Source organism: Geotrypetes seraphini, chromosome 13 (genome assembly GCF_902459505.1).
Source record: "Geotrypetes seraphini chromosome 13, aGeoSer1.1, whole genome shotgun sequence".
Taxonomy (NCBI): domain Eukaryota; kingdom Metazoa; phylum Chordata; class Amphibia; order Gymnophiona; family Dermophiidae; genus Geotrypetes; species Geotrypetes seraphini.
Genome location: NC_047096.1, coordinates 23737521 through 23758675, shown reverse-complemented (window position 1 = coordinate 23758675; position 21155 = coordinate 23737521). Strand labels below are relative to the sequence as shown.

Sequence of the window (21155 nt, the reverse complement as noted above, 5' to 3'; positions counted from 1 at the left end):
CGATAAGAACTGTACCTGGAAGAAGATCTCAAAGATCGAGGAGACTTCGCCTCGGAGATGGAAGCAGCCGATGGTATCAAAGAATGTATAGGACTGGAGGCTGTAGATCGAAGCTCCAGAGGCTTGGTGGAGGAACCTTAATGCACTCCCAAAGACTCTGCTCCTTGTATAGAGTGTGAGGATTCCTTCAGAAGCACCAGAGGCTCCAGAGGCTTGGTGGAGGAACCTTAATGCACTCCCAAAGAATCTGCTCCTTGCTGTACGAGCTTTGATGCCAGACCAGACACTCGCAGAGACTCTGCTCCCTGCAAAGAGTGTGTAAGCTCAGACTGAGGCAGGGGAAGCAGCTCGACCTCGCGGGAGTCTGCTGAATGCCCAGGTCAGATAAGAGGAAGACGCTTCGGTCCCATATTAGTAAGGAACTGAATGAATTGCTTCTCCAACATGGTCTGGAAAGAAGCCGGCAAGGATGGATCCACGTCTGAAACTGGACCACCTGCTTTGGCTGGAGGTTCCTTCGAGGTAGTGTGGGTGTGCTTTGACTTGGAAGTCTTAGGCACTTTAATCCCTACCGCTGGAACTGACTGCTGAGCTATCTGATCTGAGGAAACAGGGGAAGATACAGCAGATGTCGTCTAAGAAAGAGCCGCTGGAAACGACGAAGGTCTGATGAGGCTTGAGGTGGAAGCAGTAGAAGCAGGAGGAACCTCGGTAGGAGTCGAGGCCGAGGTCACCTCTGAAGTCGAGGGATCAGAAGATGCCATCTAGAAGAGCTTGTCCACCAAAATGCAACGACGATTGAAGGCTCAAGGCTGAAGCGTAGCACAGCGCAGGCACGACCTCAGATGATGTTTCAGCCCAAGGCACTTGAGACAGCAATGGTGTGGGTCCGTAAGAGAAATCGCGCGCTGGCACTTGCTACACTTCTTGAAGCCCGTGACAGGCCGGGACATAGAAGTAAAAATAGCCGCTGCAAGATCGAAGCCCTCGGGCTGCGGCTGAGCGGCCTGTCCCGGGAAACGGACTGAAGAGGAAAAAAAATTTATTTATTTTTTTTTTTTTAAACTGAAAATGAAAGAAATAAAAGAACACTGATTTGTGAGGAAAAAAATACAAACTGCGGTTCAGAGAAGGCACAAAGTAACAAAGTTAAACGCAGAGAGTCAAAGACGGACTTCTCGGCTCCGCGGAAAACTGAGGAGACGCGCCCTGCACTGGGCAGGAAGGCACTCGCGCATGCGCAGTGCGGGCGACTCGAAACTTCGAGTTTCTTCAAGCAAGTCTGCTTGTGAGGCGTCCGCATCCGGGCTCAGTCGATGATGTCACCCATATGTGACCTGCTTGTCCTGGGATAAAGAATTAAACAGAAAAGAATTGTCACCTAACAGATGTACACTTGGTTTACATGCTTCCATGAAAATATATTTTCAAATCTATTTTAGATCCAACTGACCTTGGATACTATCTTTCTTTAGATCTAGCCGTTCAAGTAGGGGAATGAGGTAGGCTCCACTCTTGCCTGTTCCATTTTTTGCTCTAGCCAAGATATCCCTACCAGATAAAGCGATGGGAATACTCTCCTCCTGAAATAGTATGAAATTATTAGGCAAATATCCTAACATACATAAATTGAGATGGTCAAACAGAAGACAATGTTGTGGTACTAGTCTGTACTATACAGAGATTTATGGCTTTTCAATGCAAATTGTTTCTAGAGAAGTTCCAGAAAAAAAACCAAAAACCACACACACTGCAACTGGTAAGAAAATATACTCTACACTGGTATGAAAATGCAGAATACATTTCTAAAATGAAGTTACACAACTTAACCTCACCAAGACAAGAAGCCAAAAATGGCTTGATATTAGGAAAGCATTTCAAGGAATAAAGGATTGCTCTTAATATAATTTTTTTACATAAAAATTGATAAGATCAGTTCCCCAAAATTTTCTTTGAAAATATTAAAACTGCATAACACAAACTGCATAGCACAATATAGCAGATCTCCATTATTAGGGTAGTAGAAATTCTATACATACCACCATGTTTATTTCAGGTTTTTGTGGCTGTGTATATGATTTGTTCTAGCAAAGCACTAAATCCAAATTTATGTACTTATGTCCTGCATACTAGGCCATCTTCAAACATCTTTTTTGAAGATCTGATGGAGCATTTTTACCTATATTGACTGCTTTTTGTAAATATTACCTGTGCTTTGGAGTGTAATGTGTGTTTACTGTTTTAATTATGTATGTTTTAAACTGTAAACCGCTTAGTTGTAAGTGGGTTATAAATTAGCAAAATAAAAATAAAATACCACCTGAAATTATCTAGCAAGTCCAGAGTCATGATTTTGACTTTTGTAAAAATTCATTCTATTATGTCTACATTGGCTAAGTAAATACCACAGTCTAATGCAGCAAATCTTAATATGCACAATAAAATCTCTACTTACCTGAATTGGAGATGGTTTTTCCCAGCCCATTTCAAAAATTCCCATTAATAACTCCCGTTTCAAGCAGTAATCTTCAAACTCATTGCCTTTTGTGGAGGTCACATCCTGATTAATAAAGAAAGTAATGTTGTAAGTAGAACTAGCAGGGACAGAGTGTTAGCATAGATTTTGAGTCCAACAGAGACCAGGAAAATACTTACTATTGTATATCTCAATATAACTCGCCCTGGAAGAAAAGGTATGAAATAAGGAGACAGGCAAAAAAAGCAATATGAATGGGAGGCTGATGACTAAAGGGGATATTAGAAACAGCTGCTCTACTCCAATATTTTCCAAGATCCAAGTAGCCATAACCAGTAAATGTTTTCATTTTGCTCTGCAAATACTGTATATATTTGAATATAAAAAGATTTTTGGGCTAAAAATAAAAATGGCCCAAAATAGGGGGTCTCCATTTATGTTCGGGTCCACTTTAAATCTTGGTGGTCCAGTGATGTGGTGAGTCAAGCCAGGATGGGAGCAATCCCTCCTTCTGCCAAGGTGAGGTATCGGGTCCTGTCCTGGCTGGCAACTGGCTGTAGAATCACCACGCACTCCTTTCTTCCCTCCCTGCTGTAAAATCAATATGCGTTCCTTCCCTGCTGTAGAATCACTAAGCATCCCCTCCCTCCTTCTCTTGGAGAAGCAGCATAGGACTCCCCCCGGGCCTACCTTAATCACCAATGGTCCAGCGGGGTTGGGGCAGGAGCTATCCTCTTGCTTCTGCCTCCGCAGTCTCACTGAAAAAAATGGCTGCAAGTTCCCATGGCAATTTGTGAAAGTGCTGTGGGAACTTGCGGCAGTCATTTTTCATAAAGACTGCGCAGGCAGGAGAGTAAGAAGATCACTCCTGCCCCAACTCAAATTGGCTCCACTTCATCTTTTCTGCTTTCCTGTCTTCAGCAAGTTCTTCAAGCGGTTGCTATCCATTGGTTCCTCCTACTATGGTCCAACATTTCTTTCTTCCCTCCCTCTAATTGTACAGCAACCTCACGCCCTTCTATCCTGCATCATTCTCCCTCTTTTTCCTCTCCCCATTCCTGCACAGCATTTCTTCTCCTCCACCCCCCCCTGTGCAACATGTCTCCCTCTCTCTCTCATTCCTCCCTTTCTACAATGTTGTTGTTAGGTGCCATCGACTCGTGAACACGAAACCTAGCAACTTGATTAATTGCAGATCTAAAAAGAAATCTGTTTTGTGCTAGTCCAGAAAGGTCCTCCAGCGTCATCCCTATGGTTGTTTTCAATGTATCCAGCCATCTGGTTGCAGGTCGCCCTCTTTGCCTCGTTCCTTTGATCTTCCCAAACATGATGTCCTCCAGTGATCTCTCTTTTCTGATGATGTGACCAAAATAAGACAATCATAACTTCATCATTTGGGCTTCGAGTGACATAGCTAGTTTGATCTCTTCCAGAATTGATTTGTTAATTCTTCTGGTGGTCCATGGCACGCCTAAAATCCTTCTCCAGCACCAAAGATCAAATAAATCAATCTTTCTATCTTGTTTCCATATTGTCCAGCTTTCACATTCATAACTGACCACTGAGAAAATGAGTGTATGGACAAGTCTGATCTTCGTTGGGAGTGTTACCTCCTTGCCTTTGAATACTTTGTCGAGACTTCATTGACAAGCGACCAAGTGCTATTCTGCAGTGTTTCCTCCTTCAAGCTCAAAATCTTCATTTCCGTGTTCATGATCTTTATCTTATATTGTTTTTATTCCATGTTATGATTTTCAGCTTTGACTTTCTCAGTAGATACAGCATGTCTTCTTTACTGTTGGTGATGAGCGTCATATCATCTGCATAGCACAGGTTGTTTATATTTTGGCCACCAACTGGATAAGGACGGATGTGGTTCCTCTACACAAAAGTGAAAGTAAGGAAGAAGTAGGGAATTACAGGCCAGTAAGTGTGACTTCTGTGGTAAGCAAATTAATTGAAACACTTTTAAAACAGAGAATGGTGAAGTTGCCTCTTGTCCTGTAATCGACTAGATTCCAGAAACTTCACCATTCTCTGTTTTAAAAGTGTTTCAATTAATTTGCTTACCACAGAAGTCACACTTACTGGCCTGTAATTCCCTACTTCTTCCTTACTTTCACTTTTGTGTAGAGGAACCACATCCGTCCTTATCCAGTCCTCCGGTACTACTCCCAACTCTGGAGAAGCATTGAAAAGGTCATTCAGCGGAGCCGCCAGAACTTCCTTAAGTTCCTTCAGCACTCTTGGATGTACTCCATTCGGCCCCATCACTTTGTCTACCTTTAATTTAGCTAGATCCTCACGAACACAGCCCTCTGAAAATCGATCAAGTCTACCACTCCACCATCCCTATTTGCATTTGTCTTATGCGGTCCTGCTCCCGAATTTTCAGCCGTGAACACAGAAGAGAAATATCTGTTAAGCAAGTCAGCCTTTTCTTATCAGCTTCTACATATTCATCCCCTTCATTGTTAACTGTACTGGTTGAACAGGTAAGGTGACAAGATGCATCCTTGCCCGACACCATGTTTTACTGGAAACCAATCGTGTTGCCATATTCAGTTCTCAATGCAGGTTCTTGATTTTCTTATTTGCTCCAACAGCTGAGTTATGTGTCTGGGTATTCCCATTTGCACTAGAGTTCTCCATAGTTTATTGTGATCCACACAGTAAAAAGCTTTGCTGTAGTCAATGAAGCAAAGGTATAGAGATTTTTTTATATTATTTGCTCTTCTTCAATATCCATCTAACATTGGGCAATGTCATCTCATTTTCCTCAATCTTTTCTGAAACCAGCCTGAACTTAAGAGTAGTTCTTGCTCAACTTATGATTGGAGCCTTCATTGTATTTTCAGCAATAATTTGCTGGCATGTGGAATTAATGAAATTATTCTTTAGATAGTCCTTGGCGTCACTTTTCCTCAGTATAGGTATGAACAGTGATCATCAAATGGTTGGCCATGTTTTTTCTTTCCAAATCTATTAACACAGTCGAGTGAGGGCCATGATATCACCTTCTGAGCCTTTTATTAATTCAATTGGAATACCGGCGATACCAGCTGACTTGTTTTTCGATAAAGCTTTAATTGTTGCTATGACTTCTTTTTAAATATCTGATATTTTTGCTACAAAGGGAGTTGGGAAAAAAGAAGAGGGATCCAGGGTGCATCTCTTCCAACCTCTCTACTACCACGTCCAACATTTCTCCCTCTCATATCCCCTGGACTATGTGCAGCATTTTGCACCACTGCCTACCAGCCCCATACCCAACATTTCTCTTTCTATCACCCCTCTCCAGCACCATGCCACATCTCTCCCTTCATTACCTCCACCACCATGTCCAACATTCCTCCCTCTTGCATCCCTTTCAATCTGTCCCACTGCTCCCTCTCCACCACATCAACCATTTCTACCTCATTTTCTCTTCCCATGCATCTCTACTTCACGCCCACCATCAAGTCCAATAATTCTCTCCTTCCCTATGCCCTCTTTCTTCCTTTTCCCATGTGCACCACCTCTTTCCCTCACTCACACCCATGCCCAACAATTTCTATTCCCTCCCCATCTCATTTCCTTCCTCGCCTCTATCCCAAGTTCATGCTCCCTTCCTCCCTCGTCTGTCCCATTCGTGACCAGTCCCTTCCTTCTGTGTCCAAATGCACTCCCTACTTCCCCTTATGTGTCCTAGGTTTGTGCCCCCTCCCTTCTTTGTCCCAAGTTCACCCCCTCCCTTCCTTGCCTCAATTCATGTGCACTCCTTCCCTCCTTTCTGTGTCCCAAGTTGTGCACCTTTCCAGTGGGGTGACATCAGTGATGTGGCAGAGGGAAGACTCCAGTGGGGAAGGCAGTGAAGCAGCCTGTTCAGAGTGCTGCCGCCTCTTCTGTTTGGAGCAGAGGTATGTTGGTCTTGCAGTGGGAGGGTCAGCGGGGTTCTGCTGCACAGGGGGGGGATGGGAGGGAGGAATGGAAAAATACTACACAGGGGATGGGTGAGAGGGTCAGTGGAGTTCTGCTGCACTGGGAGATGGGAGGGAGAAATGGATGGAAAGATGCTGTGCAAGGGGATGGGTGAGAGGGACGGAAAGATGCTGCACATGGGGGGGGGGGGAGAAAGCGCTGGCGCCAGCAACTTGGGCAGCACTATTATCAGGGATGGAGTTGGGAGTGTCGGGAACATTCGGGAGGGGCTTTGTGGATCTATTTAACTAGGGCTTAATTTTGGGTTAGGGCTTATATTAGGGTAGATCTTATTTTCAGGGAAACACGGTAGTAGTCTGAAGATTAAAAGCAGCAAGGGAGGCAACCGGTACAACAGATAGCATGGGAAGGGAAGTAGGGGAAGTTCCTACATGCTGCTCATACCTCATCTGGAAGCCTTCCCTTTGACGTCAGAGGGAAAGCTTCTGGGTCAGCTGCGGGTAGCATGTAGGAAACGCTGAACATGATTTTGTGAAGCAGCAAGTATGGCTGAAAGGCAGGAAGGAGGAGATGCTGCTTGGACTAGTGAGGAAACACCTGCGGGGGGATCTCCATAGATTCCACAGGATTCCCGTCTGCCCCATTCCCGTGCTCTCTAGTATACCCTAAAACTGGCACTGCTCAGCCAGAACACCCCCCTGCTCATCTGAACTAGGCCAGCCCAGGAAGAAAACATAATAGCCATCTGCCTGCTGGAGACAGAATATACAAATCGTCCATGAGGCTCGATATCCAATAAGCCAGAGTGCAGGTCTGAACTCTATCTCCACCTGCTGGTAAATGGGCACAACCCACTAGTCTGGATTAATCTGCTGCTGACACGAAGGAAAGAAAATATTTCACATAAAATGGAAACAGGGGATTGTTGACCACATTCTATAATAAGATACAGGAAATCATTCTAGCATTAATGTGGGGTAAGGAGTTGTAAGGTATAGAGAATGACACAGTGACAGAATTTGTCCCCCATCTCCGCGATTAACCACAGGAAATCATCTTCGTGTCATTCTTTAAGGAGAGAGGGAAGAATCAGAGTATGAATGGGCAGAGTCACTAACCCTCAAGTCTTGCATTGAAGAATGCTGATGTAGGACCGAGGTTGAGATGACACAAAGAATGACATGGAATGTTTTCCCGTGGTTATCCGCAGGAATGGGAATGGGGACAAATTCTGTCCCCGTGTCATTCTCTATATTGATAAACCAAGAGGCAATGGACTCGGATATGAGAGAATGCAGGCAAGGTATCATCCTGCACTAACTACAAGGACACAAAATTCAAGATTATGTTTAGGATACATGCAACACTCTAGAGGATATGCCAGTTTAATCAGAAGATTCCTAAACTTTGCTGGAGGGGTTGAAAGGGGATTTTTAACACACATGTGGTGAGATTGTCCAGTTCTGTAGTTAAAGATACAAAAAAAAAAATTGTATAGCACTAACTCTTACACCATATTAGAATATGAAGATACTCCCCCAAGGATGAAATTAACCACAAAAAGCACCAGATAACATTTTGCTGTTGGTGGCACTTATGGTAACTGCAGCAAATTGGAAGATGGTGAAAGTACCAAAGATGGATCTATGGCTGAGAAAGGCTAGACATACAGCTATTGAAAAACGGATCCTGCTAATGCCAAGGGATAAACAGGGAGAAGCAATGAGAGCAATTTAAGCTATACAATGGAAAAAGAGGGGTTGAAGGTGGTAAAATTATGTACAGTATTACCTGATAATTTTCCTTTCCCTTAATCACAGCAGATGAATCCATGAAAGTGGGAATTATATCCATCCACCTGCAGGTGGAGAGAAAGCACTGAACTTCTCTCTGTTACATAGGATGGCATTCTCCCCAGCAGTTCAGTATTAATGATATCAAAGCAGCAGGTAACACCATGGCACGGCCTGTCCTCCCTCCTCTCCAAATATAGCATGATGCTCACCTATTAGGAAAGAAATACGCAACTGGGAGAGGAGGGGGGCTGGATTTGTATGCTGTAATTAAGGGGGGGAAAGTCAGAAAATATAGCACAATTACTTATCTGTAACAGATGTTATCCAGGGACTGTAAGCAGATATTCTCACATGTGGGTGATGACATCCATGGAGCCCGGTACTGACAGTGTAAAAAAGTGTACTGTAACATAACATAGTAGATGATGGCAGATAAAGACCCGAATGGTCCATCCAGTCTGCCTAACCTGATTCAATCTAAAAATTTGTTGGATGAGTTTTCTTCTTCATCTTAGCTATTTCTGGGCAAGAATCCAAAGCTCTGCCCAATACTATTCTTAGGTTCCAACTACTGACGTCACCGTCAAAGCTCACTCCAGTCCAATCTGCTTTGAGATGATGATGCCTTTATCAACCAGACATCAAGATAGGGGAACACATGAAGGCCAAAGAGCGGAGTGTTGCAGTCACCACAACACTGTGTGAATACTCTGGGTGCTGGCACAAAACCAAAGGGCAGCACTCTACTGGAGATGATGCTGGCCTATTCAAAAACACAGGTACTGTGTATGGGCTGGAAAAATGGGGATGTGTGTACACGATTCTTTGCGATCCAGAGAGAAAAGCCAGTTCTTCTCTAGGAGGGGATACAAGATTCCTAGGGAGAACATTTGGAATTTTTCCTTGACTATATTTGTTGAGAGCACAGAGGTCAAGAATTAACCATAGACCTTCTGACTGCTGCAGTTGGATTTTATTGAATACAGGAAGGATTGTACCCTATAAAGAGGAGTCCAACTTTCTTGGAGCTACTGGAATAAGTAAAGTAGTCTCTCAGGTTTTAAACATGGTTTCTTGCATGAGATTTTGGAATGGAAGCTTTAAGCAGTCTTTATGGATTTGTTCAACATCCAAAGCATCAAAAAGTTCAGTTCTTGGTTCAGATTCAGACTCCATTCTGGTAGAAGAATTTGACCCATTTATCTAAAAAAATTTAGAGAAAAGGCTTTCTGGTGATCTGTCTCTAGGTGGAGGAGGAGACTGATCTGAGGAGATGATTCTGGAGAAAACAAACCTGGGTCAGAGAAATCTTGAGTAGAGAGGTCTGAGTCAAATTCTTCAATGCCCAGAGATTTTGTAAATTTGTTTTTAGAAGGACGACGCTGTAAGGCATGTCAGCTATGGTGCCAATGGGAGCATTGAGAACTCCTCCTATCTCGCTTCCAATGACGATCAGGCATTGAGAAAATCGAGATCTGGATTTGTGATGCCGAGGAGATCAGGACTTACATAGAATACATAGAGTATGACGGCAGAAAAGGGCCGACGCCCCAATAAGTCTGCCCACTCAAAGAACCCTCCCCTAAGCATTTCCCTGGAGTGAACTCACATGTTTATCCCATTGTCTCTTGGGAGTCGAGCACGTTGCTGGCCATTCCAACAATCAACCACCCTTTTGGTGAAGAAGTACTTCCTGAAGTCTCCCACCCTTGAGTTTGAACAGATGCCCTCTTGTTGCCGTGGGACCTGTAAGGAAAAAGATATCTTCCTCCACCTCAGCAAGGCCTGTAAGATATTTGAACGTCTCTATCATATCTCCCCTCTCTCTGCGTTCCTTGAGAGAATATAACTGCAGCCTGCTTAGACGTTCTTCATATGGGAGATTCTTGAGTCCTGAGACCATCTTAGTGGCCATTTGCTGAACCGATTCCATTCTCTTCACATCCTTTTGATAATGTGGCCTCCAAAACTGAACACAGTACTCCAGATGAGGTCTCACCATGGACCTGTACAACGGCATTATAACTTCAGGCTTTTGGCTGACAAAACTTCTTCGGACGCAACCCAGCATTTGTCTGGCCTTGGTTGAAGCTTTCTCCACTTGATTGGTAGTCTTCATATCTTCACTAATGATTACACCCGGGTCCCGTTCTGTGACAGTTCTTGTTAAGGTTTCACCATTTAGGGTGTATGTTTTGCAGGGATTACCGTTACCAAGGTGCATAACCTTACACTTTGTGGCGTTAAAACTCAGTTGTCAAGTATTTGACCATTTTTCCAGTAAAAGAAGATCCTGCCTCATAGTGTCGGGCACGGTTGCGCTGTCCACTACGTTGCATGGCTTGGCGTCATCAGCACATAATGTGATCTTACCTCGAAGTCCTTGGGGTAGGTCCCATACAAAGATATTAAATAGTATCAGACCCAAGACCGAGCCCTGCGGCACTCCACTGGTCACTTCCGACGATTCTGAGGAAGTACCATTTACCACCACCCTCTGAAGTCTACCACTGAGCCAGTCTTTAACCCTCGCAGTCAATGTTTCTCCTAGTCCCATCGTATTCATTTTGTTCAATAACTACGGTGTGAGACACTATCAAAGGCTTTACTGAAGTCTAAATACACTATATCCAGGGACTCTCCCCTATCTAGTTGTTTCGTTACCCAGTCAAAGAAGCTTATCAGATTGGATTGACAAGACCTTCCCTTCGTAAATCCATGATGGTGGGGATCCCTCAGCCTCTCGTCATCCAGAATCATATCCAATCTGTTTTTAATCAACGTCTCCATAAGTTTACACACTATTGATGCGAGTCTCGCAGGTCTGTAATTTTCAGCCTCTGACCTGCAACCCTTTTTGTGGAGCGGAATGGCGTTAGCAATTTTCCAGTCCAAGGGGACTTTTCCCTTGTTTAGGGACAGATTGAAAATCGCAGCTATGCTAGGACATCTCTCAATTCTCAAAGTATCCTGGGGTGTAGATTATCTGGTCCCATGGCTTTGTTCACTTTTAGCCTCGATAGCTCATGGTAGATGTTGCTCATGGTAAATTTAAAGTTCCGGAACGGGTCTTCCAAGCACTCCCTTGTCTGCATCTTTGGTCCGGATCCCGGTGCTTCACAGGTAAAGACTGAAGTAGCCATTGAGTAGTTCGGCTTTATCTGAATCCGAGTCTACATAGTTACAGTCAGGTTTCCTGAGGTACACAATCCCATCCGTGTTCTTTTTTTCTGTTGCTAACACACCTGAAAAATGATTTATCCCCTTTTTTTAACATTCCTAGCTATATTTTCTTCCATCCGGAGTTTGGCTTCCCTGACTGCTGTTTTAACAGTTCTAGATTTCAACCAGATAGGCTTTTTTAGTTTCTGGTTGTTGTGATTGTTTGTAGGATACAAATACTCTTTTCTTCTTTTTTACTAGTTCCGAGATCTCTGCAGAGAACCACTGGGGTCTATTACTTCTCCATCTTTTACTCACGGTTTGTATGTAGAAGTTGGTTGCTTCCTGCAGGGTAGATTTCAGAGCCGACCACAGTACCTCTACATCGTCCGTCGTGTCCTGGTTTTGCAGCATCTCATAGACAAAATCTCCCATGCTCTGAAAGTTAGCTCCCTAATTCTTTGTCTATGTTGTCTTGTTGTTTTGGAAGTCTGTACACAACACCAAGATACAGGCATTTGTCATTGCCCCTGGCAAGGTTCACCCAGAGGGATTCCCTTGTATACTTGACGTCTATTATCCTGGTAACTTTGATGTACCATGAGGCCTCAGAGTGCTGCTCAGGCTGGGCTGATACTGAAGAAGGTGGAACAGCAGCCAATGTCGTTTGCTTTTGAAGCATTATGGCTAGCTCCTTCAGAAGCAGCTCCTGAAGCTGATCCTGGATGGACTGTACTGGTACCGAGGATGTCATCGGTACAGCTAGTATTGCAGGATGTTGAGGCATTGGTGACCTCGATAAGGCGGCACGCCTCTGAGAAGACAACCTGCAAAGATGGGCAAGACTGCTTACATTTTCATTTGCCATGCATTGACTTACTCGAAGCTGGAGATGCCGGTGGCGTATGGCGAGGTGAGGCATAGGAATGCTTCTTAGCCTGTTTAGTAGACAGTGCTGAAGGTGGTACAGAGGAGGATGACGTCGCACGAGATGTTGGTGTTGCTGCTGGAGAGTGAGCATTATTCACATCAGACACAGCAGACACAGTTGATGGTTCCCGAGTCCTGAATAACCTTTCCTGTTGCAGACATCGAGCCTTCAAAGAGTGTTTTTGGAGTTTTGAGCAGCAAGAACAAGAGTCAACTTGGTGCTCAGGACCAAGGCACTGAAGACACCAATTGTGCATATCAATGAATGATATGGCCTGTTGCACCGAGAACACCTCTTGAAGCTGCTAGAAGGCTTCTGCATTGATGGGAAAACCACTGATGAAAGATCGAAAGAAGCAATTTTTTCTCCAAAGGTCGATTGAATTTGAGGCCAAAAATGGCTCGATGCCCCCAGCCAAAAAACAACTGATGGAAAGCCAAAAGCCCAAAAACACAGGAAAAGAAAACTTCAAAAATGTCTCAAATGAAGAAAAAATATATCAAAGAAAAAAAATATGGTAAGGCAAAGTTTAGAGAAAAAATAGAGCGTCTGGATTGACTCCAAAGATGCACATCTTCCTAGTTCTGTTGAAAAATAAGAACTGTTAGTTCCACAAGCCAACATTGGAAGGGAAGGCACTGGCACATGTGTGGTACGGGCGGTCTCAAGGCTTCTAATAAGTTTAAAGTGACAGTACACTGTTACACTGTCCATACCATGGATGACGTCTCCCTCATATGAGAATATGCTGCCTGCTTGTCCTGGGATAAATAATTTTACCTTCCCTGTCATTCCAGCAGATAAAGCCATGCAAGTGGAATGTAGCAATAGCAAATGTCAATTAGGGCAGGAATCTGCAAGTGCTGCTGATAATACTGAAGCTGCAAAGGAAACGACCACCTGTGTGGCAAGATCCACCTGGTAGCACCTAGAGAAAGTATGCAAAGAAGACCAGGTAGCCGCTCTAAAGATCTCATTGAGCGAGAAACCTCTCGACGGGGAAGCAGCAAAGACCATTTTTTTCATCTAAACAGACTGCCCCCTCCTTTCTGTAGCCCGCCTTTGTGCTCCTGTATTTAATGACCAATCTCAAACTTAGTCTCTTTGAAATTTCAACAATTTTCTCCCGTTGTACCCACTTCCCTAACACCTGTCATGTCCCCACTTTTGTATAATGTCTGCATTGTGAATGTACTGATGTAATCCATTCTGAGCTTCAGGGAGGATGGGCTAGAAATTGAAATAAATAAATAAAAGATAAATAAAAACCTTCATGGCCTGGACGATATGTCCTGGATTCATGCAGTCGGAAACAGCCCTAAGATTTACTTCCTGGCGCTCTGGGCCAGTCTTCAGGTAGGCACTGGAGCTTGGAGTCACCCAGTACCTGAACCAGCTTTTCCAAGTTTTCCCCCAAAAGAAGCACCCTCTAAAGGGAAGCCTAGTTAGGTAACGTTTAGATGCAGGTCTGCAGCCCAATGGTGCAGCCAGAGAATGTGATATGTCATGACGGACAGTGCCATTTGCTTGGCTAATGTTCAGACCAAGTTGTAGAGGGAGTTTGCCAGATAGGTAAGCCCAATTTCCATCGACGGGAGCTCTTTAAAGTCTGGCAAATTAGACTGTCATCTCATCTGCCACCTGTTGAGCCCAGCTGAGGCAGACACTGCAGTCTGCAGGGAAAGGGCTGCAACTTCAAAACAAAGTTTAAGGGATGCTTCTAACTTACGATCTTATACATTTTTAAGTGCTACGCCACCCTCCACAGGTCTGATGGTTCTATTAGTAATGGTAGCCACCAATGTATCCACTTTCAACCACTTTAGCTTGTTCAATTCCTCCTGCAGTACAGGGTACACAGGCATGCCATAGCGCATTCTACCTTCAGACCTGTATCTGGAGGAGACCACTGAGCAGTGATCAGATCCTGAATCGCCTCATGAATGAGAAAACATTTGGAAGCCTGTCTAGTACTAACCATTTTAGGATTAGCCAAGCTAGCGGCAGCTGACTCAGAAGATGAAATATTGCATGCCCCCTGGGCCTGGAGGATAAAAGAAGGTAGTTCTCTTTCTTAAAGACCTGAATGGTGGAAGGGTCATCAGAACCTTCCAGGGCCCCCACAAGCGACACAGAAATTTCCGACTCCATGTCCACTGACTGTCCCTGGGAATGGTACGACCATTGCAAACCTTGTCAGCCTCCAATCTATGGAATTTGGATGCCGGGTCACCCACAGGTGATGGTATAGGCAATAGAGACCGTCCAGCTAGGTTAGCCTGCTTCAGGAGGTATGCTTGAAGGAAAATAAATTCTGGGGAGAAGGGGACCTGCCTCTCTGGACCTCCTGGGGTTCCTGTAGTTAGGCCACCAAGACTCCAGCGACTTAGAAGTCACCTGAGCAGTTCAGCCACCATAGCACTGTCCTGTTGCACAAACTGTTGCTGTCTCAAAGGGCTCTGTGGAGTCCCATAGTTATCCAATGACCCTGAAAGTAAGTACTGGGCTTACTGAGACTCTTTTAGAAGGCTAAACATGCCTCCTATCACCAATGAAATTGATGCTAGAGTGGCTCTAAGTGCCCCTAATGGCCCTGCCACCAGGGAACAGCTACTACAGAAGCCTGAAGGCACTCTGCTTCCCACAACAGGAGCAGTGCTTGATGTGTTCAGCTGCCATTTCCAATGCATCCAGTGCTCTCTATCTCTGCCTGCTGGTGGAAGGATATAATTCCCACTTGTATGGATTCATCTGCTAGAATGACAAGGAAGGGTAAGATTTAGTATTTGCCATAAAGAAATAATCAAGGGTTAATTTTCCTTAGAGGCTTATCACTGTGTCCATTTGGATATTGCTCATAAGATTCTCATGATTAAGTGAAACATTAGTTTCACTGGGCAGGGAGGCATTTGGAGTGACTTATGAGGAGACAGATATGATCCTGCTATGGAGGAAATCGGGATTGGTTTGCCACTGATACACGATGTTTTCTTGGATACTCTTATCTTGGCATTCTAAGATATGCAAAAAGAAAAAATAGCCAATATGAACTGAAAATGTATTGCTGGCACCATTAATTCTTGTGGGAAAAGAAAAGATTTAACAAGCAGCTAATTTGCTCAATTACATTTAAAATGCACTTTGACCTGCCCTTTTTATTTAAGTGTAAGAGATTCTTACTGAAGTTTTAATTCTCAGATCCTTTGGAGGGAGTTTTAAAGTCTTCTTCCAGTCATCGCCAGGTCTGCAAGAGAAAAGTACCACTCATTCCTCCATATTTTGCAGAACTAAATTTAGTAGCATGTTGCTATAAAAAAAAGCCTGCCTTGATACACATGCACTTGCTTTAAGGTTCTTCTTGTCTATATACACTTAAATATTTAATAGAGAAACCTGGGATGAATCACTTTTTTAAATTGAGGCTTCATTACATTGTTAACACTTACAAATACAGCAACAAGTTACATCAGGTTTATACCATATACACTAGAAAATAAACAGATTTTTTGGGGCAAAAAAAAAAAAAAAAGGCCCAAAAATGGGGTTCTCTGGATGATGGTGCTTCTTTTCCTCCCCACTCAATGACCAACAATGCTATTTTCCACCCCTCCAGATGCCCAGCATTGCTATCCTCCACCTCTTTCCCATGAGTACTGCTATCTCTTCCCCTTTCCCGATGACCAGCATAGCTATCCCCATTGATGACCTCCTCCCCCCCTCAATGACCAGCACTGCTATGGCCCCCCACTTCCCCCCGATGACCGGCACTCCTACCTCTCCCCTTTGTTGATCGGTACTCCTATCCTCCACTACCCGCTCCCCCCTGCTCCAGACCGACATCACACAGTCCTGATGCTTCAGAAACCAATGCTGATGCTATGTTGGGCTGAAGGGCCTTGAAAGTCTGCTCATGCTCAAGGCTTACTGGCTCTTTCCCTCTCCAGGATTCTCAAAGGGAGTCCAGCAAGCCATGAGCATGAGCAGACTTTCAAGACCCTTCAACCCAGCTCAGAGCATTGGCGTCCAGAGCATCGGGACTAAGTGTGATTTTGGTTGGGGCACAGAGGAGTGGATAGTGGAGGGTACTAGTACCTAAGACAGTGGCCTCCTCTGTACTTTTCTTATGCCGCGGTCCACCCCCCTCTGAAGCAACTTCCTGTTTCTGCTGGGGTGGACCGCAGCAAAGGAACGGTGCAGGGGAGGCCACAGGCAGCAAGAGGGAAGAGATGGTGGCACACAGATGGAGGGAAGGGGAAGAGTTGGAAAGATAGATTTGAGATGGAGACAGAAAAATGGAAGGAAACCGAATATAAAAATCAGTGCCAAAGAAGGATGCAGTGCAAAAAGTGAAGGAGAGGAAAGAAACAGAAAAATGGAAGGAAATAGAATTAAGAGCACAGATGGAGCAAGATGACCAGAAAAATAATATTACCCAATAACAAAGGTAGGAAAATAGTTTTTATTTTCAATTTAGTGATTGAAATATTTGAAAATTTACATCTGTTTTTATATTTTGGACTGTTCAGGAAGAAATGCATTTCTTTCTATTTCTCTTGTGGTGTACTATGTGCAGAGTCTGGCATATTAAGGTTTCATTTGTGTACAATAGTACTTTTAGTTTGTGGGTTTGTATTTGAAAAGGTTTTTTTTTCTGTTTTCTGCATGTGTGACTGAGGCCAGGTGTTCTGTGGGGATGACACTCACGTACCCAAATTTCTAACTTCAGTTATATTCGAATAAACCCTTTTTCCTCCTTTTTTGTGTGTGTGTGTGGGGGGGGGAGGGGAGGTTACCTGTTTATATTCGAGTATATACGGTACACATACATGTTATTCACATCCAGCCACCATTACACAGAGAACTGCAAGTATAAACTTCTGAACTCAATTTTGAAAAAGTCTCTTTATAAGTTTTACCCTAACCTGAACATAACCCAAAATAAAGAAAGCACAGAAAAACCCAATCCTCTGAGATAGGGAAATAAATTCCTACTGTACCTGAACATTAAGCTACTACTTCTTGAAAACCACAGGCTAAATACAAAATTTTATTTATTTATTTTTTTTAATTGTACATTCCTCGTTTACCTTTCACATTGAACACTAATTTGCATTCATACACTTTGCTTTCCTGCATCTCACTCAAAGATCATAAGGCTACATGGAGACTAGCCTATTGAGCTAAGTAAATTACTTTAAGATAGATGTTTGCCAGAACTGGTTCTACCTACAGGTTTGGGTTTTTTTGCGTTAACATTCTTGAGATCATGAATTGTAAAAGTTTAATCATTTGCACTGCACTTTTACCTTGTGGATGATATGGAGAAAAAGTTCTGCTTTTGTTCATGCCATTTACATTTGAAGAACTCTTCAACTATTACCAAATCAAACCTGCACCCAAGTACATACCAGCTGGATAGTAAAGAAAGATTAGGTTCTTACCTCAATAAATCTTGTTTCCTATAAATGGGAGCAGACATCCATAACTAATGGGTAGTTTCCCTGAAACCGCAAATTTCCTTGCAAAAGCTACCAATCATCTTTTTGCATAGCTTTACCTCTCCTCCCAGAGGGCTCTGCTTTGGTCCCTCAGTTTGTCCCAAAGCAATGGAGCAAGCTAACACAGAAAGGAGGGAAACAGTGTAACTCCCTGCAAAATAGTTATAACTCTGTTCTGCTCTGTAATATGTATAAACCATACGATATAAACATTTAAATGCAAAACAAGGTGGAACATTAGCCACCTACCTGAGTGCAACCAGTTAAGGTTTATTATTAAAATTTCAAGGTTTATTAAAATTTGATATCCCACCTTTAAGTTCAAAGATGGATAGGCTCTTAAGACTTCAGCCTCAGCATTCTGTGACCCTACTTTAAAGGGGAATTCAAACAGCTGTTAATATGAACTTGCAATCTTATTACAATGCTTGAAAGCAGGCGACAGTAACATTTGAGGGGAGGCTTCAGAATCTCTGATCCTATTTATAGAAAATAAGATTACTGAGGTAAGAACCTAATCTTTCTTTCCAATGCAACAGGAGCATCGATCCTGAACAGAAAAAGAAACACAGATGGGATAGCACGCCTTAGGAAACCCGACGAGAACTATGTAGAATCGGACTCCGACAAAGCCAAACTTTTAAATGAATACTTCTTCTTGGTCTTCACTTGCAAGGCGCCGTGATACAGCCCTCAGCTGCCGACGAGGGAAAACTCGGAAGACCCGTTTCGAAATTTCGAGTTTACGCCCAGCAGTGTCTATGAGGAGCTATCAAGACTCAAGGTGAACAAAGCTATGGGACAGGACAAACTACACCCCAGGGTGCTCAGGGAGTTGAATGACGTCCTGGCGGAACCGTTATCCGCGCTCTTCAATCTTTCCCTAAGTACAGGAAGAGTCCCATTGGATTGGAAAATGGCTAACGTCATTCCACTCCACAAAACGGGATGCAGGACGGAGGCTGAGAATTATAGACCGGTGAGTCTCACATCGATAGTGAGTAAACTTATGGAAACACTAATCAAACGCCAACTGGATACGATCCTAAACAAGGAGAATCTACGAGATCCCCACCAACATGGGAAGGTCCTGCCAATCAAATTTGATCAGCTTCTTTGACTGGGTAACAAGAAAGCTGGATATAGGGGAGTCCCTGGACGTCGTGTACTTGGACTTCAGCAAAGCGTTTGATAGCGTCCCACACCGCAGGTTATTGAGCAAGATGGGTTCGATGGGACTGGGTGAAACATTAACCGCATGGGTTAGGGACTGGCTTAGAGGTAGACTTCAGAGGGTAGTGGTAAACGGTACCCTCTCCGATACGACGGAGATGATCAGCAGAGTGCCGCAGGGCTTGGTCTTGGGCCTGATCCTATTTAACATCTTCGTAAGAGACTTGGCTGAGGGGCTTTGAGGTAAAATTACATTATTCGCCGATGACGCCAAACTATGCAACATAGTAGGCAACCGCACAACAGATAAAAGCACAGTGCCCGACAAAAGCTCAGTGCCCGACAGTATGACGCAGGACCTACTCCTGCTGGAGCATTGGTCAAAGACTTGGCAACTAAGTTTCAATGCTAAAAAATGCAAGGTCATGCACCTTGGCGGCAAAAATCCATGCAGGACTTACACCCTAAATGGTGAGATTCTAACAAGGACTGTAGCAGAACGTGACTTGGGGGTGATCATTAGCGAAGACATGAAGACTGCCAATCAAGTGGAGAAAGCTTCATCCAGGGCTAGACAAATCATGGGCTGTATCCGTAGAATTTTCATCAGCCGTAAGCCCGAGGTCATAATGCTGTTGTACAGATCCATGGTGAGACCCCCATCTAGAATACTGTGTACAATTCTGGAGGCCGCATTATCAAAAAGATGTGCGGAGAGTTGAGTCGGTTCAGCGAATGGCCACCAGGATGGTCTCAAGGATCTCCCGTATGAGGAATGACTGGGTAAGTTGCAGCTGTACTCACTTGAGGAACGCAGAGAGAGAGGAGACATGATCGAGACGTTCAAATATGTCACAGGCCGTATCGAGGTGGAAGAGTATCTCTTTTACTTTAAAGTACCCATGGCAACAAGAGGGCATCCGTTGAAAATCAGGGGTGGGAAATTTCATGGCGACACCAGAAAATATTTCTTCACCGAAAGGGTGAAGGTTGATCGCTGGAATAATCTTCCACAACAAGTAATTGAGGCCAGCAGTGTGCCAGATTTTAAGAAAAGATGGGATTGGCATGTGGGATCTCTTCATGGAGGTAGTTAGGGGGGTGGACCATTAGTGTGGGCAGACTAGATGGGCCGTAGCCCTTTTCTGCCGTCATGTTCTATGTTTCTATGAACTAAAGGGACATACAGCATAGTTACTTACCGTAACAGGTGTTATCTGGGGACAGCAGGCAGATATTCTCACATATGGGTGACGTCATCCACAGAGACCGGTACAGACAGTATGAAAAGTGAACTGTCACTAAGTTTTAAGAAACTCCACGACTGCCCGCACTGCGCATTTGTGAGTGCCTTCCCACCCAACATAGGCTCGCAGTACCTTAGTTCAGTAAGCAAGCTAAGAAGCCAACCTGGGGAGGTGGAAGGGATGTGAGAATATCTGCCTGCTGTTCCCAGATAACACCTGTTATGGTAAGTAATTGTGCTTTATCCTAGGACAAGCAGGCAGCATATTTTCACATGTGGGACTCCCTAGCTAAACATAATAGGATGGAGGGAAAGTTGGCCATTAAGAAGAAAATAAGTTCTGCAATACTGCTTGGCCAAAATGACCACCTCATCTTGAATAGGATTCTAGGCAGTAGTGAGATGTGAATGTGTGAATTGAGGACCAAGTACACTTCTCCCTCCATATTCACAGTTTCGTCAATCGCGGTTTTGATTATTCGTGGTTTTAAGTATGCTGGCTCCTCCCCTCCAATTACATCACTGAAATCTGCGATTCACAACTTTTACAAAGAAAATCGCCGATTCCAAATTGCAGAGACTGATTACCAACAATTATTCAGTACAGAGAAAATCGCTGATTCCCAGTAATGCAGAGAAAATCGCTGTATTTCCAAAAGAAACCTAGAGTCACTTGCTCTCCATCCACTGCCTCTCCATCCACCTCTTCCACTCAAGGAGCTATGAGGATTATGGTGGCCGACTCTTGTCGAGTTTGACTAACGTCTTGAGAATGAGAGGGATTGGAGGAAATTTATATAGGAACTTGCTTGTCCAATCCAGAAGAAAAGCATCTGCTTCCAGAGGTTGAGGAGAATACGGCCTGGAACAGTATCGTGGCAACTTATGATTGTGGGAAGAGGCAAACAGATCTGAGGAGTTCCCCATAATGAAAAAACGTGGTGCAAAAACT

At 43.9% G+C, this 21155-nt stretch overlaps 1 protein-coding gene across 1 annotated transcript in view; it reads right to left on the bottom strand.

Annotated features, from left to right (window-relative positions):
• The window catches only part of DDX6 (DEAD-box helicase 6), a 92757-nt gene that overhangs the window by 57225 nt on the left and 14377 nt on the right, over positions 1–21155 (bottom strand). Inside the window, exons 3-5 of the mRNA XM_033918320.1 lie at positions 15467–15530; positions 2456–2560; positions 1454–1583 (exon numbers count right to left, since the gene is read on the bottom strand). Of these exons, the coding sequence (XP_033774211.1) occupies positions 1454–1583; positions 2456–2560; positions 15467–15530 (299 nt within the window). The remainder of the gene's footprint in view (positions 1–1453; positions 1584–2455; positions 2561–15466; positions 15531–21155) is intronic.